Source organism: Micromys minutus (genome assembly GCF_963924665.1).
Source record: "Micromys minutus genome assembly, chromosome: 2".
Classification (NCBI taxonomy): domain Eukaryota; kingdom Metazoa; phylum Chordata; class Mammalia; order Rodentia; family Muridae; genus Micromys; species Micromys minutus.
This window is the reverse complement of record NC_137971.1, coordinates 18,468,678-18,488,384: the sequence shown is the minus strand read 5'-3', so window position 1 is coordinate 18,488,384 and position 19,707 is coordinate 18,468,678. Positions and strand designations below refer to the sequence as shown.

The following is a 19,707-nucleotide window of genomic DNA, read 5'->3' as shown; positions in this document are numbered from 1 at the left end:
ACACTGTCACCACTTTATTTTCCAACTGTGACTAGAACCTGATTATAGCTAACTCCAGTGTCATGCTCCACTCTAAGCTATCTCTCTCTCTGCACCTTGTCTGGACTAATTTAATGGGTCTCAAAGCTTCCAACCCCAAATCGCCAACAACCCCAGCACGCAAAACAAAATCCAAAAGACTACGGTTAGGTAATGTCAGTGTCTCTACCCCAAACTTTCCACCTCAACTTACCATCTCACTTTCTTGATCCAAAGTTCTTGGGGATGCGAGGCCCTAAAACCCTGGTTACTTTCCACTTTGTTTATTTTGCTTTTCAAGAAAGAGTTTTTCTGACTATTCTTGGCTGTCCTAGAACTGGCTGTGTAGACTAGGCTGACCTCGAACTCACAGAGATCTGCCTGCCTCTGCCTCCCAAGTGCTGGGATTAAAGGCCTACACCACCACCATCACTGTTACTTCCCATTGAACACCAACTACAAAGACAGCAGCAACAACAACATCCCATCTTCCTTTCCTTTGCTCTCCATTCTATGGACTCTGGTTTGAAGCTATTTTTGAACACATTAGGGCCACTCCTCTTCAGGGTCCTCACACTCTGTCCTTTCTACCTTGTTGCTCTTTTCCTAGGCATTTGTATGTCCATTTGTCTCTTTCAGACCTCCTCCCACATCTGTCCTTATAAAGAAAGTTTCCTGAGTATTCCTTGAGAAATCACCTTCTTTTGACCTATGACCCCAAGGTCCATATCACAGCTCCCTTATTTTCTAGTAATGACCACACTCTGCACTGAATTTATTTTCTCATGTGTTACAAGAATAGTCTGTGTGTATTTAGTCATTGCTTTATCTCTAGGCTCTGCAGTCTAGGACTCAGTAAGTACTTAAAGAAGAGGCAGAGAATAGGCAGATGTGGCGAATGGCTTTTCTCTAGTGAACAGGGAATTTCCAGATGACTGTCAGGTTAATAGGATTAAAGTCAATGAGAGGGATAGTGACACTCTTGCTGTGTAAGCAGAGTGGTTTCAAATCTCCATTGAACACCACTAGATGATGGGCTCATTTGTTAGTGGTGACCATTGTGGATTCGCAGACAATCCCAGTTTGCACATAATGTACAAGAGCTATAAGGCAGATCAGAGTATCTGCCTTTAGCTGTTTTGGCATGTCACTTATCCTTAGAGACCCAGTGTGTTCTTAGGAAAAATTGGCAGATGGGGATGTCGGTTCTCTGTCAGCTTATGGTCTGCAAAGTACTAGAAGGTAGCAGTGTAGTCAGGAGTCAGGCCACACAGCCTTTAGAGCTTGACTGCTTTTGTCTAAATCCTTCTCACAAGAGACCTTGGGCATCTTGCTCTGGAATACTGAAGGGATGGGAGACCTTGGGCATCTTATTCTGGAATACTGAAGGGATGGGAGACCTTGGGCATCTTATTCTGGAATACTGAAGGGATGGGAGACCTTGGGCATCTTATTCTGGAATACTGAAGGGATGGGAGACCTTGGGCATCTTATTCTGGAATACTGAAGGGATGGGAGACCTTGGGCATCTTATTCTGGAATACTGAAGGGATGGGAGACCTTGGGAATCTTATTCTGGAATACTGAAGGGATGAGAGACTTTGGGCATCTTGCTCTGGAATACTGAAGGGATGGGAGACCTTGGGCATCTTGTTCTGGAATACTGAAGGGATGGGAGACCAGCTGTCCTGGTCTATGCAGAGGCAAACAAAAAACCCCATTAAAAGTGTAGATTGACAATGACATTTAAGGTTGTCCTCTGATCTCCTCCCCACAGGCTCTGTGGTATTCATACACTAGCACTCAGAGCATAAATCTACCCCTCCTCCCACACAAGAGAGAAAGAGACAGACAGACAAACAGGCACATAGAGATAACAGAGAAACAGACAGGATACAGATTTTAAAAAATAAAAAAATGTAACTTACGGCAGTTGTCAGGATTTCAAAATGTGTGTGCAGTGTGGAAATACTGTCTGGCACACAGTAAGTAATCCATAATGTTTGGTATTAAAAATAAAAAGTTCTGCTGAAAAATGCTATTAATATCTTTGGGGTAACAAACTATCCTAAAATAGTAGGGTTACCATGGAATTTTAAAAGACATGATAATGATATTGCGATTACATAGGAGACGGCTATTTTGCTTTTTGAGACAAGGTCTCATGTCTTTCTACCCACCTCAGCCTCATGAGTTCTGAGATTAAAGGTGTGCACCATCACGCCTGGCTTAGAAAAATGCTCTTATTTCAAGGGGATGAACACAGAAGTATTTACGGGTAAAACTGTAGAATCTATCACTTTAATAATCTAGTCCAGGGAGCTGGAGATATGGCTTAGTGGTTAAGAGCAATGGCTGCTCTTCCAAAGGTGCTGAGTTCAATTCCCAGCAACCACACGGTGGCTCACAACCATCTGTAATGGAATTCAATGCACTCTTCTGGTGTGTCTGAAAACAGCTACAGTGTATTCATATACATAAAATAAACAAATCTTTAAAAAATAATCTAGTCCAAGCATATACATCTCCTTGCTCCTATTTCTATAAGCAAAGCTAACAAATCAAATTTACAAATACTGTAGTTGAGATAGTACAGTCTGTGGCAACTGTTTCCCCCCCCCCAACTTCTCCAGTATTGTTTGGAGAATTTGAAAGAGAAATTTGATAGAAAAAAGAAAGGACTCTAGCTAGAGGCTAGTGAAGGTCAACAAGTATATCCTGCAGAAAGAGGATCATAAACTCAGAAAGTGAGCCAGTTACTCCAGGTAGGAAATCAGGAGAAGCCTGGACTGGAGTAAGTCTTCTGGCTGCCTGTTGTGGTGTCTGGTCTAGTTCTGTGTCATGGCTGACGCTGCTGACCTGTGGACAGCCAGGCTGTAAAGGAGTTACCCAGCTCCCCTCAGACACAGATCTGGGGTTATTATGGGTGTGTTCAAAGACATCTGTGCTGGAGCTTCCTTTCTGCTTATTAAGTAGATAAGCCATTTGGCTGGAAGGCCTATGCCAAATTGCCACCCTGGAGAGTGGGCATACCGGTTTGGCATGTGGTTTTTGACTGGTGGTGGTAATTGGGTATTGGGGTAGTGTGTATAAACTCTGGGATGGTGGAAGGGAGACAGAAATGTAAGGGGTCAGACCTGGACCAGGAGTAGCATAAGGAAAGACTGGCTTCCATATGGAGCTTCTTGGAAGAAGGGATCCTAGGGGAGAGTTGGGGATGAAACGTGGGTAAGTATTTATTTAAAGAAAATGTTCTCTCATATCTGAATCATCTTACTCTAGCTAATGGTGTGAAAAGGAAGTGGAAAGGAGAAAAGAGAGAAGGGAATGTCCACACAAGGCGGGATAGGGCTTGGGGCAGGATGGGGGAAGGTTAGAGTCAGATTTTGAAGGTGTTTGGTAAGGTGGAGACTGGCGGCCTGTGGATGGTTGGCACTTAAGTACCACAGGCCAGGGTGCCTTGCGGCAGAGCCCAGCTTCTTTCTTCAGCTTCAGAAAGTCCCCGGAGGCGGTGGAAGCTAGCGCAACGCTCACTCTAGGCACTCCTGCTGGGGGAGGGCAGGCAGGAGAGGCGGGGCGCTGGTCGGGGCGGGACGGGGTGGGGCGGGAGCGGAGCCGGTGGCCGCGGGCGGGGCTCCTCTCCGGCGGGTGCCGGAGTCTGGGGGCCGCGGCTTCCCCCTCCCCGCCCGCCGAGGCGCTGGCCCCTCCTTCCCCCGCCGCCCCCGTGCCCGCCGCTGCTGCCGCAGTCAAAGATAAAACCGGGCCATTGCCTGCAGGAGCCCTGGCAGCAGGCGATCGGGCGGTGAGGAGCCTCCGGCGCGGCCTCGCCTCCCCGGCCCGGCTCCCGCATCAGCACCGTGGACAGCAGAAACAATCTCTCAGGGACCCTCGGGCCGGCCGGAGCATTCTTCGGATTTCGGCGATCTCATCAGTACCGCGGACAGCGCCCAGGCCCTCTCTGGCCTCGGCCAGCCCACCGGCTCTTCAAATCAGCACCGCGGACAGTCCTCCTGGACCAGCCCAGAGGCAGCCAAGAACTGGTCAGAACACCCCGAAGATGGCCACTGAGGTAGGGGCCAGCACCTTAGCCCGCAGCCAATGCCGCAGGGAATGATTCCCCACTAGGGGCAGACTGGGCGCGAGGAGAAGGCGGGGGCGGATGCGGGTAGAGGGTGGTTCCCCGGGCTCAAGCAGGGAGTTATGGAGTGGCATGGCATATAAGCAGAGCTTTGCTGAGTGGTCCCCTCACCTTTGACTTGTCAATTTTGCCCATGCTACTCCGGGAGTCTACTTGTTACCGATAGCACCAGGACCCAGCTTGGCTGGGGTTTCCCCTTCTCCTGAACACAGGGTTTGACTCCTTAGAGGTTTGGAGATCCCTGCACACCTGTGTAAGGGGAGGGAAGGTAGCCTACTGCTGTTGTTGCTATGCGGTGCAGTATTCTGCTTCTAACCAGAAGACAGACCTTCCTTCACATCCGCATTTCCTTAAGAGGAGAAGGTGGACAAAGACATGCTTAGGCCCAGAACCCAAAGGGTTGGTTTTAATGAACATCCTGCACCAGCCCCCACTTTTGAGAAATTATTTCCTTCTCCATTTGAGTTGCTGGTCCCAGAGTATCCACATTTACCTTTGTGTGTGTGCGTGCGGGGGGGGGGGGGAGGGAACTGCGTTTTTCGAGGTGTCTCTAAACCAAGGGACCTGTTAGCTAAGGGCAAAATCTTGGCATAATGTGTAAGAAGTCCGGACTTTTGTCTCTACCCCCAGAGGTTACTCTTCCCCTGGGAGAGCTCTTTACGCATGATGAAGCTGACACGGAAGAAAGGATTGGCTCTGTACCCACACAGCATGCCAACCGCAGAGCCAAAAGTTTCTTTGAATTTTTGGAGTATAGCAGCACACTGGGTCTCCCCAGTTCTGTTGCTGTCTCTTGTGGTGCCTCCCCATTTCCAGCCTAGCTGGAACTCCGCCAAGGAGGAGAGCAAAGGCCTGTGAATGATTCTGTGCAGTGCCTCTGGGATCCTGGCAAGTGGTGTGACATCAGCACCAGGTGCTACTGCCATAATTCCATTGGATCTCCTGATGTTGCTCGGCATTGTTTGCCTGCTGATGTTACACAAGGCTGTCTAGCGGGGATTCATGCCCTCCCAGAACCCCATGTGCAGGCAGGCCTGTCAGACCACAGCAGCAGTTGCTAGTGTAATCTGATGGGCCCCAAAGGGCCTGTCTGTCCCACAGTCTCTCCCCTACAGGTCTGCGGACAGCCCACAGAGCCTACCCACAGACTCACCCTTCTTGGCTGAGGCCAGGTTTCCAGGATGCTGTTGGTAGTAGGCTTGATGACTCTCCCTTGGGAGAGGCTCCGCTCATAATGCCTCTGTAGGTACAACGCCATGGCACACAGAATGGCTGTGATTGTGTGTGCAGCTCTGTGAAGTGGGCATGAATGGTGTTATTATCTGCAATTAACCAAAGAGAAGACTGAGGCTTGGAAGCTTGCTTCAGCCTGGTGAAGGAGTCAGGGAAGGCTTCATTATCCCATTTTACAGATGATTCAACTGCAGTGTTAAGACAATAATTCTTCCTGCCCCCATGACCACTATCTTCATGGTTTGCATTGAGGATAGTGCATCCAGTTAGTCAGTGTGATGCTTATGAGAATTCTAGGGGTCTTGAGACAGGGCTTTGAGTGAGGAGAGGCATGTTAGAAAGAACAAGAGCAGAAGCTTTAAACCTGTGTGTCGAAACTCCTTTAAGACCATCAGAAATATCATATATTTACATTATGATTCATAGCAGTAGTAAAGTTACAATTATGAAGTAGCAACGAAAATCATTTTAGTGGTTGGGGGTCACCACACATAACCGAAGGAACTCTACTAAAGGATCGCAGCATTAGGACCACTGAGCTAAAGGGACTTGGGTTCCCTTGCTGGCCATCTTGAAGGCAGAGGGATAGAAGATTGTCTAGGATGGACAGGAGCTGAGGGCTAGCATTTTCAACATCACCTCTTGGCCTTGGACTCTGTTGGCGGTGCTGAGAGAAGCTCAGACTCTGCCAAGGCACAGGATGTATGGTGTCTGGGCCGGGGTGACTCATCCCCCTAGGCTGTTTTTTACTATTAGGATCAGATTGAGTTTGCCAAGAAAAATCTGTTGTGAGAAGGAAACCCTCACTCCAAGTTCCCATGGTCATTTCCTTAGCAGTCTAAAGAGGAAGTGGAACTGGGTAGGGGGATGAGACAGGGATGGTGGGGGGGTGTGGAAGAGAGGATGGGGGATGGGGAAGACAGCTCTCTATGAAAAAAATGAATGTTTTGCTTTCTGGCTTCTGTTAAGAAGTTAGAGTCTGGGGAAGGATGTGTGTGAGGAATTCAGAAGAGGGAGGACAGTTCCTGAGTGAGCTGCTGACCTCATTTGGAGAGCTTTACTGAGCCCATTTTTTGAGCAGTGAGCCTCTGCAAATGTGTGTCACTAGGAGCAGGGTCTCCCTGGGAAACAGTCCAGATGGCCAAGAACAACTAGGAAGTAGCCCTTTGTTGGAGGGGCTTCTCGAAGTGGATTTTGGCAGGTTGGAGATGCTTCAAGTGTACCCAAGTAGCATTACCCAGGCAGGGTATTTGGAGGTCTGATCTCTGTGTCACTGGCTTGAGCTTGGGCCTGAGTGTAGGCTCAGAAGAAGGGTGGCTCCGTGCCCAGTTTTCCACCCTCAGGCCCTACCTGGCTGCAGTGACTCAAGGTCTGCACTCCTCTACCACCTCCCCGCCTATCTCGTGATTCTTGAGCTGGGCCTCACCTGCACCTTAAGGAGTGAGATGGTTTTTAGTGAGGATGGATCTGTGGACCAGCTGGGAGCTCCTGTTTGTCTTGGGCATACCAGGCCTAGGAGCTCATCGCATTCCAGTGATTGTTCTATACAAGCCCAGCCTGAGAGACTGCCAGGTGTATACACACACACTATGTCACATGCTGTGCTCCAGGTCTAAGTCTCCTTCCAGTTATTGTTACACTGTGGCCTGGGAAATGGTGCCCACAGATCTCACCTCTGATATTCCTCTGCATGAAACACCCTTGGTCTTGGCCTCAGCTGCCAAGAGGCTAGGGTATGGTGATGGGGAGGGGGCAGGGCTGAGGACTGAAATCAAAGAGGTAGGTCAGTTCTCAGAGACATCTGAGACACCCCTAGAAGGATGCTAAGGGGGAACTTCCCAGGGAAGACAGAGTCTGCAGCCTCAGGGAGGATCGGGGGTGACTGTAAGAACTCTCTCCTGTTTTCTTAAGGTTAAGAAACTAGATAGGACGTGCTTGGGACCTGGCTCTAGCCTCTGTCTTTATCTTCAAATTGGATCTATAGGAGTTAAGTCTTTATACACATGTGGTCTTATTTAGCCAGGTTAGTGCTTGCACTTGAAAAATAATATCAGAAACATTGAGAAAACCGGATAGCTGATATTAAGAAATTTTGAATTTGTGGCTTTCCTTAAAAAGTCAGAAGTGGCAGGTACCTGGTTTCACGTTCTTCAGTGGCAATGGCTGGCTGGCTCTCTAACAGACACACGCATAAGCTCTCGCTTTAGCCACAGACCCAACACATCCCACTGACTGCTGCTCTACCTCTGGAAATGTTTATGTCCTCCATTTCTGATAAGGCTTCTTTCAAGTCAGAGATGGGAGGGGTTATGATTATGGGGCTCCTGCTTAATAACTTTGAAGAAATGGGGGCCAGAGAAGGGCAGATATTGCCCAACATCAGGTTTCCTGCGGCCATGTTCAGCAAGTCATCTGTTGCTCGGCCCCTTGGTACTTCTAGCTGGAACCACCATAGGTGGAGAGAACCATGAGGCTCTTTCTTGCCTAAAATCCTGCTCTTCACCATCTGTGCCAGACTGTGTGATCTGCGTGTGTTCTGTCGGTCTGGCATGCCAAGGTTCTTACATGTAAATCATGTCTCACCTGTTCTTCTCCAGGACAACATATACTCTCCAGGGAGAAGCAGATGCTGAGTCACCTGGAGCCCAGAAAAGGTTCTTAGGTTTAGGATACAGCTGTTGCTAGAGACTTGAGATTGAATGAATCAGTCAAGAGAAAATAGGTCTGTATTACGTAAGACATCACCTAACATCTTACTAATTGAGAATTACTTCCTTCTCAGTAAAGTCCTGAATGGAGTGCTCCCAGTCAGCTGGCATCTGTCCTCTGAGTGGTCCTTTAGAGTCTCAGGCCCTTTTCAGTTCCAGTATCTTTAATCCCTGGTTCCTCTGGTTTCTGGGGGGAAGGGAGGAGTTTCAGGTCTGTTTGAGCCAAATCAGATATTCACCACTTCCACCCACTTTGCTCAGCCTGTGGCCACTCCGTTGTGCATGGGAAACTTGGAATAAACTTATTTGTGTTCTTAGGAGGAAGAAGAAATAGCTGGTCATCAGCCAGCCAGCCAGTAGGAAACACACCACCACAGGTCATGGGAGCGCCTACATCTATGTGTACACAGGTGTGTGTGTGTAGGTTCAAAGGGTGATACCTGTGGCAGGAAGCCAAGTCCCAGCCAGAGTGGCTGACACAATTGTATCTGCCCCCTTTCTACTCTTGCCACTGCCTTCTGTGGTTTAGAACTATTTTATTTTTACCCTACACTACGACAGAAAGGGATCCATCCGATGGGTCTCTTAGGTTTATCCACTCCTTCAAAACTGTCAGAATGATCCTTCCGGAGTTTGCTCTTCCATGACTGGCTGTTGCGTGCTGGCTTTGGAAGGGCAGGGGAGGCCACAGTCCCCTTCCTTTCTTAGGAAAATACATGATAGTAAAACAACAACTAGACTGAGTGGACTCATTGACCACTAACTTGTATTAACTGAAGCATGTTGGTTTAAAGCATTTTTTCCCCCAAAATGACCATAGGATCCTAGTAGATATTAAAAGGGACCTTTTCAATAAAGATTCTGCCTGGTGGAATCAAGAAATATTGAGATTAGAGGATCACTTATATGCCATTTAATTTATTCCCAAAATACTGAGATCAAATCTCTTGCTTGAAGCAATGTTTACCTGAGTTTAGGAGAGCCTTGGGTAAATGGTCTCTGATTCCTACATTTCTAAGACTTTGATATACCAACCATCCACTCATTCTGTCTTGTCAATCTCTCTCTAGTCTTCTCTACTTTTAGGCATCTTCTACCTGAAATCCTTCCTGTTGGCAGAGACCCAGCTTGCTTGTGGCTTCACCCTTGACCACAGTACATGTTCATCTCCTGCCTTGAGCCACTGGGGCAGACCATGTGTTCATTACCCCCCTTTCCAGGGTCACTCTTTCCTCCTCTTTCTACTATCCAGCATCTATCACTGTATATCCCTAATCTCCTCCTAGGACTCTGTGGAGTCTCCAGGAAGACTTTGTGCATAAGGATCTCTGAGTAAATGTGACTTAGTTTCAACCATTCATCATAGTCTAATTCATTAGGCTTTAACCTGTCTTCCTCCCCGGAGCCCATAGACTGACTTTCGCTCAGTATCTGGAGAGTCTGGCACTAGTAGGGACTCAATCAATGAGAGTAAAGTGACTGAATGGGTTCAGCTTAATTACACAGGATGAACTCGCTTTTCCTTCTCTCTGCCTTCAGGCCCTGGTCTCCGCGCACTGGGTGTGTTTCACCAATGCTGTGTTTTTCTGAAGTGTGAGTGACTGAGGCTGGAGAGGGAGAAGAAAGAGACCCTGTTCTTTTGTGGTATAGTGCCTGCTCCTTCTCTCGGGCCAAGTCAATGTCAAGTTTTCAGATTGCATGGAGAGACAGAAGTCACTCCATGCCTTCCTACTAAGGACCCGTATTCATTCAGCACCTGGCCCCAGTCCACGTTCTACTCAGTCATCTCTTGGTAAATAACCATTCCTAGACCCTTTTCTGGGTTAAGAAAACCATTGGGGGTGCTTCCTGGCCTTCCAGAACTTGTCCTGGACTTCAGTCTTCCTTGGAGTTCAGGACACATTCCCGGTTTTGTCTCTTCTACGTGCTCCACTCCCCAGCCTGCTTGTGAATTCCACTTGCAGGGCCTAAGGCTTCCATCTTTGTCTGAGCTGAGCTCTCCAAGCACAGGGCCAGCTGCTGGCTGTGCCTCACTTCTCTTTGTCAGAGTCTGTTTCTGCTGTGATTGACAGCTCTGAGTGTTTTGTTTTGGTCCAGCTTTGCTTCTGTTTTAGGCTTCTGTATACACACTATGATGACTGCAGGAAGCTTCCCATATGAACCCAAGGCCTGCTTCTCTAGGCTCCTCAAACCTGGCTGTGTGGCCAGCTTATCTCTTGTGCCGGGATTCAGTGATGCTTGAGAGCCCTTCGTATCAGTGCACCGAGACAATGGTCGCCTAAGCTTGTGTCCCCTGTTCATCTTCTTAGGTCCACAATCTTCAGGAGCTCAGGCGAAGCGCTTCACTGGCCACCAAGGTCTTTATCCAGAGAGACTACAGTGACGGTACCATCTGTCAGTTCCAGACCAAATTCCCACCAGAGCTGGATAGCCGGGTAAGGGCATCTTTCGGGTGAGGACACTTTTCTCTAAACAGGAGCTCTACCGCTGTGGTGGTACTGAGAATTAGTTTGTTCTTTTTATCCAGTTTTACATGACACATAACACCACAAAAATGCATGACTTGTTCAGCTGCTTCAAATGGAAGAATGATAAATCCACTGTGTTGTCTTACATTTCCACACAGAAAACTCTCTGAAAAGCAACACAAAACAAAACACCTCAGACTTGTTCCAGTCCAGCACCTCAAATTACCCCCGCAGGAGAATTCACTAGAAATCTTGCTAAACAAATGTAAATTCCTGAGTCCTGCTGGGTGAGATTAGGTGTCACCCACACTTGCTGATTCAGTAGCTGGCCTCTGGTTTAAGCATCTCCATTTGTTGGCAGCTGTTCTTAAGCTTGGTCACACACTAGAATTTTCTGGGGAGTTGAAAAATCTCAAAGCACCCCAAAGCATTTCAACCAGAATCTTGGATATATGGCATATGCATATATGAGGAATTCTCTGGTGAGCTAGAATTGAGTGATTCTTAGATCCTTCTTGGGCAGTAGCTGGTTATCAACCACAGTGTCTTTTCCTACTCTTGGCTGGATTGGGGCCACTTGTGAGCTTCGAGGAATGGGGCACCAGACAAGGTATCTACTTGGGTAGGGTAAGATGACAGCAGTAATTGCTGCTGTGACCTAACCCTCCCCTTCCCAGGCTGAGTCAGCACCTCCTGGGGCTGAGACTGGAGGGCAGCGTTGCCTTTAAAAGGTTACTGAGAGTTTTTAATGTGCAGCCAGCACTGGACATAAATACTAAGCCCTTGTTTCAAAATTTGTTCCCCATGGCTGCCAGGGTTAGCATCACCTGGGATGGGTTTAGGCCTACCTTAGAGCTCTCAAATATGAATGTGTTTTAACCAGATCCTTGCACACACACACACACACACACACACACACACACACACACACACACATACACACACAGAGAGCTTCAGGAGCAGAAGAGTCCTTCAGGGTTAGAAGCAGGAAGTGACTCACCAAAGTTATTAGAAAGTTCTGCAAGAGCCTGGTCACGCTGCTGCGTCCTGAGTAGGCACAGATGAAAGTAGATGCTGTGTGATCAGAGCTGTGGCAGGGTGGCTCAGAGACCCAGAGGAAGGGCTAGGGGCTGCCTTCCTATCCTTTCACTTGTCTTAGACAATTCAGGGAGGGAGGCTGATGTACCAACGTCATCCGATGGTGGCGTCAAAGGCAGTCAGCCAATGCTTGTGATCTGCTCCTGTTTCTGACGGTGTTCAGCCCCCACTAGGTGGTCAGTTGCCCTAGAGCTTACTTGGGATTGGAGTAGGGCAGAGACCTGGTGCTGATCTATGTTGTAGACCAGGCCATTTGCGGAGGTAAGAAAGATGAGGCATGGCTGGTCTTTGTTGACTAAATCCTCACTGGCTCTTAGAAGACCATGAACATCCCATTCTTATGTAAGCATGCCTATGCTTTGCAGGAAATAGTAGGGCATTGGTGGGGGCAGGGAAGCCAGAGATGAGGCCTCAGGGTTCTTGTGGTCTCAGGGTCACAGAGCAATACTCAACTGTGAGAGAGAGAAAGTAGGGGTGATGGGAAAGCTTTTGGCACATAGAACATTCTCAGTGTGTTATGATACAGGCCAACTCCCTGACTGTACACACACACACACACACACAGAGAGACACAGAGAGACACATAGACAGACAGACACACGCACACGTGCACGTGTGGCAGCTGTGGTGGATAGTGACTTCTTAGCTGGGAGGAAAAGTGCCCCTGGAGTGTCTCTTCTGAGCTCTCACTGTGTGTCGTAGGCAGCTGAAGTCCTTCCCAAATCAGGAGAATTTGCTCTGGCACAGTTATCACTATGGGATGTAACAACACCAGAACACATGGCTGAGCTTTCGCATAAAACATCTAGGACATACAGGTTCTCAACCTGTAGGTTGTGACCTCTTCGGAAGCGTCACATATCAGATGTCCTGCACATCAGATAAATTCACATTATGATTTATAACAGTAGCAAAAATTGCAGTGTGTAGCAACAAAAATAATTTTATGGTGAGGGGTCACTACAACACGAGGAACTGTATTAAAAGGTCACACTGCATTAGAAAGGCTGAAACCACCGATTTGGACATCACAGGCCTTCTGTTTCCAAGGGAGGCCAACAGGCATGTTGGCTCCCATCCTACAGGAAACCAACACAGCAGGGAAAGCCACTCATGCAGGACCACTGCCTAGTTCATGAGCAAGTCTGGACTGAACTCCTGAGCTCTGTTCCGTTTGCAACCTCTCAGCCATGCCTGTGGGCCAGGATTTCACCACCATCCACCTATGTAGTCCCAGGGTTGTTATTCCAGCCCCATCTGGGATTGTCCCCACACTGGGGAGGCTAACAGTCTGCCTCTTTCCCTCCAGATTGAGCGGCAGCTCTTTGAGGAGACGGTGAAGACCCTCAATGGTTTTTATGCGGAGGCCGAGAAGATTGGGGGCAGCTCATACCTGGAGGGCTGCCTGGCTTGTGCCACCGCCTACTTCATCTTCCTCTGCATGGAGACCCACTATGAGAAGGTGCGGATTCCCCATCTCCCCTTCCCCAACTACCTTGGCACAGACTTGTGTTTAAGGACCCCTGTTTCTGCAGGTTCTTAAGAAGATCTCCCGGTACATCCAGGAGCAGAACGAGAAGGTCTTTGCTCCCCGAGGGCTCCTGCTTACAGACCCCGTGGAACGCGGGATGAGGGTTGTATCCTTCCCAGCTCATCTACGTGAGGTGCAGAGTTGTCTACCCAGCTGGCTCCTTGAGGATGTTGCTAGGAAGTGGGCGGCTCCCTAGGGGCCTTCCGGGATTCCACACACCCCTGGCCATAGGCACCCTTCACCTTTTGTTACTGGGGTAATTTGTGAGTTTCAGGCTTTGTATTGATTGAACTGCAGGTCATCAGTGCTTAAAACAGGCCAGCCACCACGCAAAGGCTTTGAAAAATACCATCTTATGTGATTTCCATCACGTTCCCAAGAGGTGTACCAGGTCGCAGAAGGGACGCTGACTCAATCGCTTACCTCCGAGCCGCAGATTGTCACAGTCAGGATTTGCACTCAGGCTCTCTTAACTGAAGGCCTTCCACAGTCTCCTTTAATAGCCTGTGTTGAGCCCCGCTATCCACTGAATGAGCCAAATGGGTTGCAGGATGAGGACGTTCCATGGGTTGGCGGTCTTGGTCACAGGCTGGGCGGGGGTGGTGGGCAGGAGTTCTGCTGACCCCAGTAGTTCAGGTGAACAGCTCCCCCATGCAGTAGTTAAAATAATATATTTTATAATAAAGCTGAGAGAAGAGTTGAGAAAACATGATCCCCAGATATCACACATATTCCCCCCTCCCCATTCTTTTTTTTTTTTTTTTTTTTAAATTGAGTCCTTGTATTGTGCTGAGTACTCAGGTTCTCAACCTAATTTTTACAGGAAGGCTCTGTTGGTGTCCCCAGTTTGCAGATGTGATAATTGATGGCTTGGACTGGCCTAACTGGAGTGGGCCATTAGGGATCAACGAAGGGAAGTGTTTGTATCTAACACCATTTCCCAGTGCATCTGTGACTTGGGAAATCCCATAATGCATCTCGAAGAAAGCCAGAATCTGTCCATGGGATCCCGTGGAACGCTGAGCCTCCTGTCCTCTCAGAAACTGTTAGGTGAGGCTTGGAGAAGGGTTTTGACTTCAGTCAGGCCTCTGGTCCTTGGGCATAGCGGACTTCAGGTCGCAGGCCGCTTTCTGGATCTGTACCCCGTTTCCTGATTAGCAGCCGGGTGCTCACAGCTCCTTAACTGTCGTCCCAGATTGAGATCTCCATCTATGAGGACCGGTGCAGCAGCGGTAGTTCCAGTAGTGGCAGCAGCAGCGGCAGCGGCAGCAGCAGCGCTGGCGGGGGAGGGGCGGGGGCCCGGTGACTGGCCGAGAGTCCCTGCAGGGAGGTGTACGGCCGGAGCGAGGGGCTGGCAGATCTGCGGAGGCTGCGCTACCAGAGCACCCGCTTCTGAGTCTTTCTCTGGGCGCGGAAGGGAGGGTGACTGCCCGCTGTTTCGTGTCCCCAGCCCTTTGCCCCTTGGCAGGATCTTCTTTCTGACCCTGGACCTTTTTTGTTTTTTTTTTTTTTTTCTCCCATGAGGCTGATCTGGGTCATCAGAGCCAGCCTTCCTAGGGTGTCTGGGGTGGGGGTGGGGGACCCAGCTTGGACAAACTCCCCCTCTCCCGCCTCCTTCCTCACTCTCAGAAGGGCCTGGAGAATTCCCACCCTGCATGATTCTTCACCCTCAAAGCCCACATCTACCTGGACTCTGCTCCCTGGGGCTCTTTCTAAGGCCCAACGCTACCATGGGCTCCTGCTTGTCAATGGTCTCACCTCATCGTTGGAGATCTGGGGAGACAGGTGCCCCGGAGTTATTCAGCCGCTCCAAAGGCAGTGGCTTTCCTGTTCTCTCAGCCTTGCCAAGAAGCACCCAACTCTGAGACTGTGCGCCCCCGCAGGAACTGATTATAAGGGTTCCATTGGGGTTTGGTAAAACTCTTTGGATGAACACAGCTGGACAGAGCTTGAACTCCTGAACTGGAGCCAATTCCTGCATCGTGCGCATACACGTGGAGAGCGCTGTGTGAGCAAATGTATGTATGTGTGTTTATGGGTGGGTATGCACGCACACATGTGAGCATACAAGCGTATGAATGTGAGTGCCTGTATATGTGTGACCACTCAGGTGAATGTGTGTATGTGCATCCGTGTGTATGAACCTATGTTTATCTGAATGAGGGAGAATGAATGTTAGGTGCGTGTGTGCCACACATGCATGCAGGTTATGTGTGCTTGTGCACAAGTGCACGCACGTGACTATGCATGTCTATGTGTAAGCATGTGTGTGTTTGTGTGTGTGTAAGCAGAGAGTGTTGGGTGTTGTTTTTTGCTGCTGGGCTAATGACTACCCAGTCCTGCCCTGCCCTGTCCCTCACTGGTCTGGTCTGGAGAGCCTCCCTGTGAGTCCCTCCTGGCCCTCTGGAAGTCAGTGTCCTAAAGCTGGGCTGTCAGTTTGGCTCTTCCTCCTGACCTTTCTCCCACCTCCAGCTCAACTACACACATTCTAATGGAGGAATGGTTGTGGTCCTAGGAGAACAGAGCCAACATTTAGGTGGTCTTCAGTGCCCCTCTCCCAGCCCCCATGGCACAGTGGGGCCACAGATGCCGCATATTCAGCCTGCCCAGGTGCCAGGACCCTGGAGCCCTTGTAGACGAGGCTTCCCTGGACATTCAAGGCAAACGTGCCTTGCAAGGAAAAGCAAATGGTGCTGTGGTCCTGAGAGGAGCCAGCTGAAGGGGAGGCATCCTGGGGCCTGAAGATGGACAGAAAGGGTGTCTACCTCAGCGGGCAGGAGGTGCTAGAACTAGACAGGGAACACCAGACACAACAAGCAGCTTTCTGGAACTGAAAGGACCTGTTTCTCTCCAGGCCAAAGCAGCAGCATGTGACAGCAGGACCCTGCTGAGAGACTGAGAGGGCCGGCCGAGCCCCTGAAGCCTCAGGGAGCCCAAGCCCCATGAGTCTTGGTGCAGTGAACCCCTTCTTTCTAAGCTGCGGCCCCTGATTCCTTGCAGAAGCCTGTGCCCTCTGTGGCCTGCTGTGTGGCCAGGCATGGTGTCCAACTTTGCCCAGCCTGTCGGGGAGGTTGGGAAGAGGCAAAATGGAGACCTTTTGTTTTATTCTCTTCCCAATAAAAGGACTTGCCAGCTTGAGGCTCCATGCTATTTCCAAGTCCATCCAAGGAGATATGGGTGTGCGTGTGAGGAGGAAGCAGACTGCACATGGGACTGATAAACTGTCTCCTTGGAGTGTATGGGTCAGCGAAGAGATGGACATTCCAGGTTCACAACATCTAGTACCAACCCTTAACCTTCAGTGGATTTGCAACTTTGGGTGGGGCCAGTAGGTCCAAATAAAAGCTAAGCCAAAAGCAATTTGTCAGTGAGATAGGGAGGGCCTGTTTCTTGAGCTCTTACCCTAGGTCAGACACCCTTTGGGACTGAGGACTAGAAGGGGCTGGCAAGATGGCTCAGCCACTGAGAGGCTTTCCATATGAGCCTGATGACCTGAGTTTGACCTCTGGGAACCATGTGAGGCTGAAGAGGAAAACCGACTCCTTTAAAGTGTCCTCTGATCTCCATACAAGTGCATCAGGGAAGGGTGCACCCTCCCACCCACCTGTGAATACATTAACTAAAAAATATTAGAAAGCAGGAGGATATTGGAAACTAGCATAGCTTATCTCTTGGGTTTCACAAATTAAGCATTTATTAACTCCCTATGATATAGCAGGCACTTTGATAAAACCATATTTCAGGGATGAGGGGGATTTAAAGATTAGCTGAGCCTTCTCAAAGGGTCTGGAGAGGTTGAATAACACCGTCTTAGAGCTAGTGGAGTTAAAACAGGGTTTCCTCCCAGGTAGAAAGTTGTCTGAGGTACTGGAGGGCTGGGCCATGTATACAGGTCAAGGGTCTGTTCCAGGAAGGACCTCATTAGACTACAAGGACCACAGCTCCTGTCCTGGGGTGGGGCCACAAGGGAGGTGGTCTCTGGGGGCGGGTGCTGCGTAGAGTTCCAGGTAGTTAGGAGTTTCCATTTGCTGCTACTAAGGGACACATGACTGGTGTCTGAGCCCTGGGGAGCCGGCCCCTCTGCCTCTGCTCAGTCTTGGGGTGTGAGTGAGTGGGTTGGTGAGCTGCTCTGGTGGCAGGGAGGTCCTGTTTGGGTTCTGCTTGGGTGGGAAGTCTTCTGTAGCTTGAGGTCAGACTTGAGCCTCAGCTAGACTGTTTAGAGAGGAAGCCCTGCAGAAGGCTGGGGATTTCCAAACTGGCAGAATTCACTCTCCCCCACCCCCAGTGCTTGGCTGGCTGAGAGGCACTCAGCTCTCCCGCTTTGAAATGGCAAGGATAAAGGAGTTAAAATGGTTGCTGCGCTAGAGAGATGGCCCAGCAGTTGAGGGCACTTCCAGAGGGGCCAAGTTCACTTCCCAGCACCCACACGGCTGTTCACATCTGTAACTCTAGTTCCAGGAGATCTTCCTCTGGCACCAGGCACATGCAAGGCACATAGATATGTATACATGCAGGTAAACACTCACATATGTTCAAAGAACTTTTTTTTTTAAAGGAAGAAAAATGGTTTTGTTTGATCTTATTGTGTGTGCACTAGGCTAAGCCACTATGTAATTCGTTGCTTAGGCCTTTTGGTGAGCTTTCCATGGTGGGTGTTACTATGCCCAGTTTACAGAGGAGGCTCACAGAAGTTAAATTACCCCAATCCACACAATTAAGAAATAGCAGAGCTTGTCATTGAATATCAGAAGGAGCCTGTAGACTGAGGAAAGGTGATCTAGTTTCAAGGGTCCCTTAGCTACTCAGAAACTAGAGTCATAGATTCCCAGAGAAGGACCTGGGGCTCTTTGTGTCTGGGTTCTGAGACAGGCCTGCCCCCTCCATGCAGAAGGTGCTTTATGGGTGGGATATGCTCACAGGCATGTAGGACTCACGGGGACAGCTCAGTGGATGGCAGGGGAGACCCAACTTTGTAGGACTGGTGAAGTGTGGCTTTCTCTGTTCTTAAAGCGGTGGCCTGTCCCCTCTGGCTGGTGGCAGCCATAGCACTACTTCCCCTTGTTAAGCAGACACAAGCCACAAAGGACAGGGCATCCCTGGCTCCCTTTGAAGTACAGACCTCATGACACACCCCAGGCAGGTTTCTGTGCATGGTTTCTCTTTGCTGCATGCATTGCCTTTCTTCCTCTGGCTAAGGACAGAACCTGTGTGATTTGAGGACTACGGGGTTTACATAAGTTCGAGTGCCCCCAAGTGGTAGGATCATGTACTGCATCCAAGAGTCAAAAGACTACAGAAAAGCTGCTCCCGCCAAACACCCCAAGCCAGCAGCTGTTGTGGCCTGGAGGTTGTTTGCAGCTTCTAGAGGTGTGGGTTCTAGGCAGGGGTCCTGAGACAACCGCTCTTTCTCCCCACAGCCAGCTTCAGCTGCTTCAGGCACTGCCTGGTTTGGGAGCCCCTCCCTCACTTCCCACAAGGTCCCTGAAGGAAGCACCCTCACCTGGCCTTGCCTTCTATTCCAAGGACAGGCTAGACTCCAAACCAAGACTTGACTTTGAGCTCTGGTGTCAAGATATCAGCCTGCATTAGAGGTAGCCTCAGCTTCTTCCACTACCACATGGGAAAACATTTTACACAACTGTTCAGTCCTAAGCCTGAGACCTGGATTAAAAACACCGGCTTCACAAAAGTAATCCAACACAGCCTGGGACAAATTCAAAGACAGAAGCAATTGCCTATTTGAGGTGGAAGAGAGGGGTCTGGAGACCCTCTGGCTCCCACAGTTCTGCTTTGAGGCTGGAGAGCTGGTAGTACTGGGTCCTCACTTCTTAAAAATTCAGTGTACCAAACACATGAGCTCTATGCATTTTCCTATGTTTTATTGTATGATAAAATTAACCAAAAAAAGTTTATTTGCTTCAAGGTAGGAAAAGAAAGGAAAGCTCTAGAATTCATGGTTTACTGAAGATCTATTAACGTGCTTCATGTTAATCCAGGCAATTGCAATTCGACATATGAATATCCTTGTGTGTGCGTGTGCATGTGTGTGTGTGTGTGTGTGTGTGTCTATCTGTCTGTCTGTCTGTCTGTCTCCTGTTTGCTGTGGATTGTGAATATTTATGAAAGAGAGGGTACCTGTGCCTAAGAAAACCTGAAACAGGTTCACACCGGTTTTTCTTTTGTGTTTTTGTTTTTGAGACAAGGTCTTACTCAGTATGTAGTCCCAGCTGTCCAGTATGTAGATCAGGCTGGGCTTGAACTCACAGAGAGCCACCGGCCTCTGCCTCCCTAGTGCTGGGATTTAAAGGGGTGCACTTGACACACCTTTATTTTAACTGATATCTTAACCCCCACCTCCAACCCCTGCACGTAAATGCATGATCAGTACTTTTACCTGGGAGACACAATCTGTAACTCTCAGCAGAGTCTCAAAGGTACATATGGCTGACTGTGCTGGTTAAGAATAATCGGTCTGAAAGGATCATGGAGAAAGATGGCTGGAAATGTGCCTGG

The 19,707-nt window shown here is 49.3% G+C and overlaps 1 protein-coding gene across 7 annotated transcripts in view; it reads left to right on the top strand.

Moving 5' to 3' along the window:
* The window catches only part of GOLGA7B (golgin A7 family member B), a 29,708-nt gene extending 13,409 nt beyond the window's left edge, over positions 1-16,299 (top strand). For 5 of the 7 annotated variants that reach the window (XM_080912182.1, XM_080912181.1, XM_080912179.1 and 2 more), the window contains 5 exons: positions 3,795-4,087; positions 10,407-10,532; positions 12,973-13,125; positions 13,199-13,300; positions 14,370-16,299. In XM_080912182.1, coding sequence (XP_080768308.1) covers positions 4,076-4,087; positions 10,407-10,532; positions 12,973-13,125; positions 13,199-13,300; positions 14,370-14,717 — 741 coding nt within the window. In that variant the 5' untranslated portion in view covers positions 3,795-4,075 and the 3' untranslated portion in view covers positions 14,718-16,299. The remainder of the gene's footprint in view (positions 1-3,794; positions 4,088-10,406; positions 10,533-12,972; positions 13,126-13,198; positions 13,301-14,369) is intronic. The other 2 variants (XR_013974936.1, XM_080912184.1) reach the window with 2 other exon arrangements.
* The last annotated feature ends 3,408 nt before the right edge of the window (positions 16,300-19,707 follow it).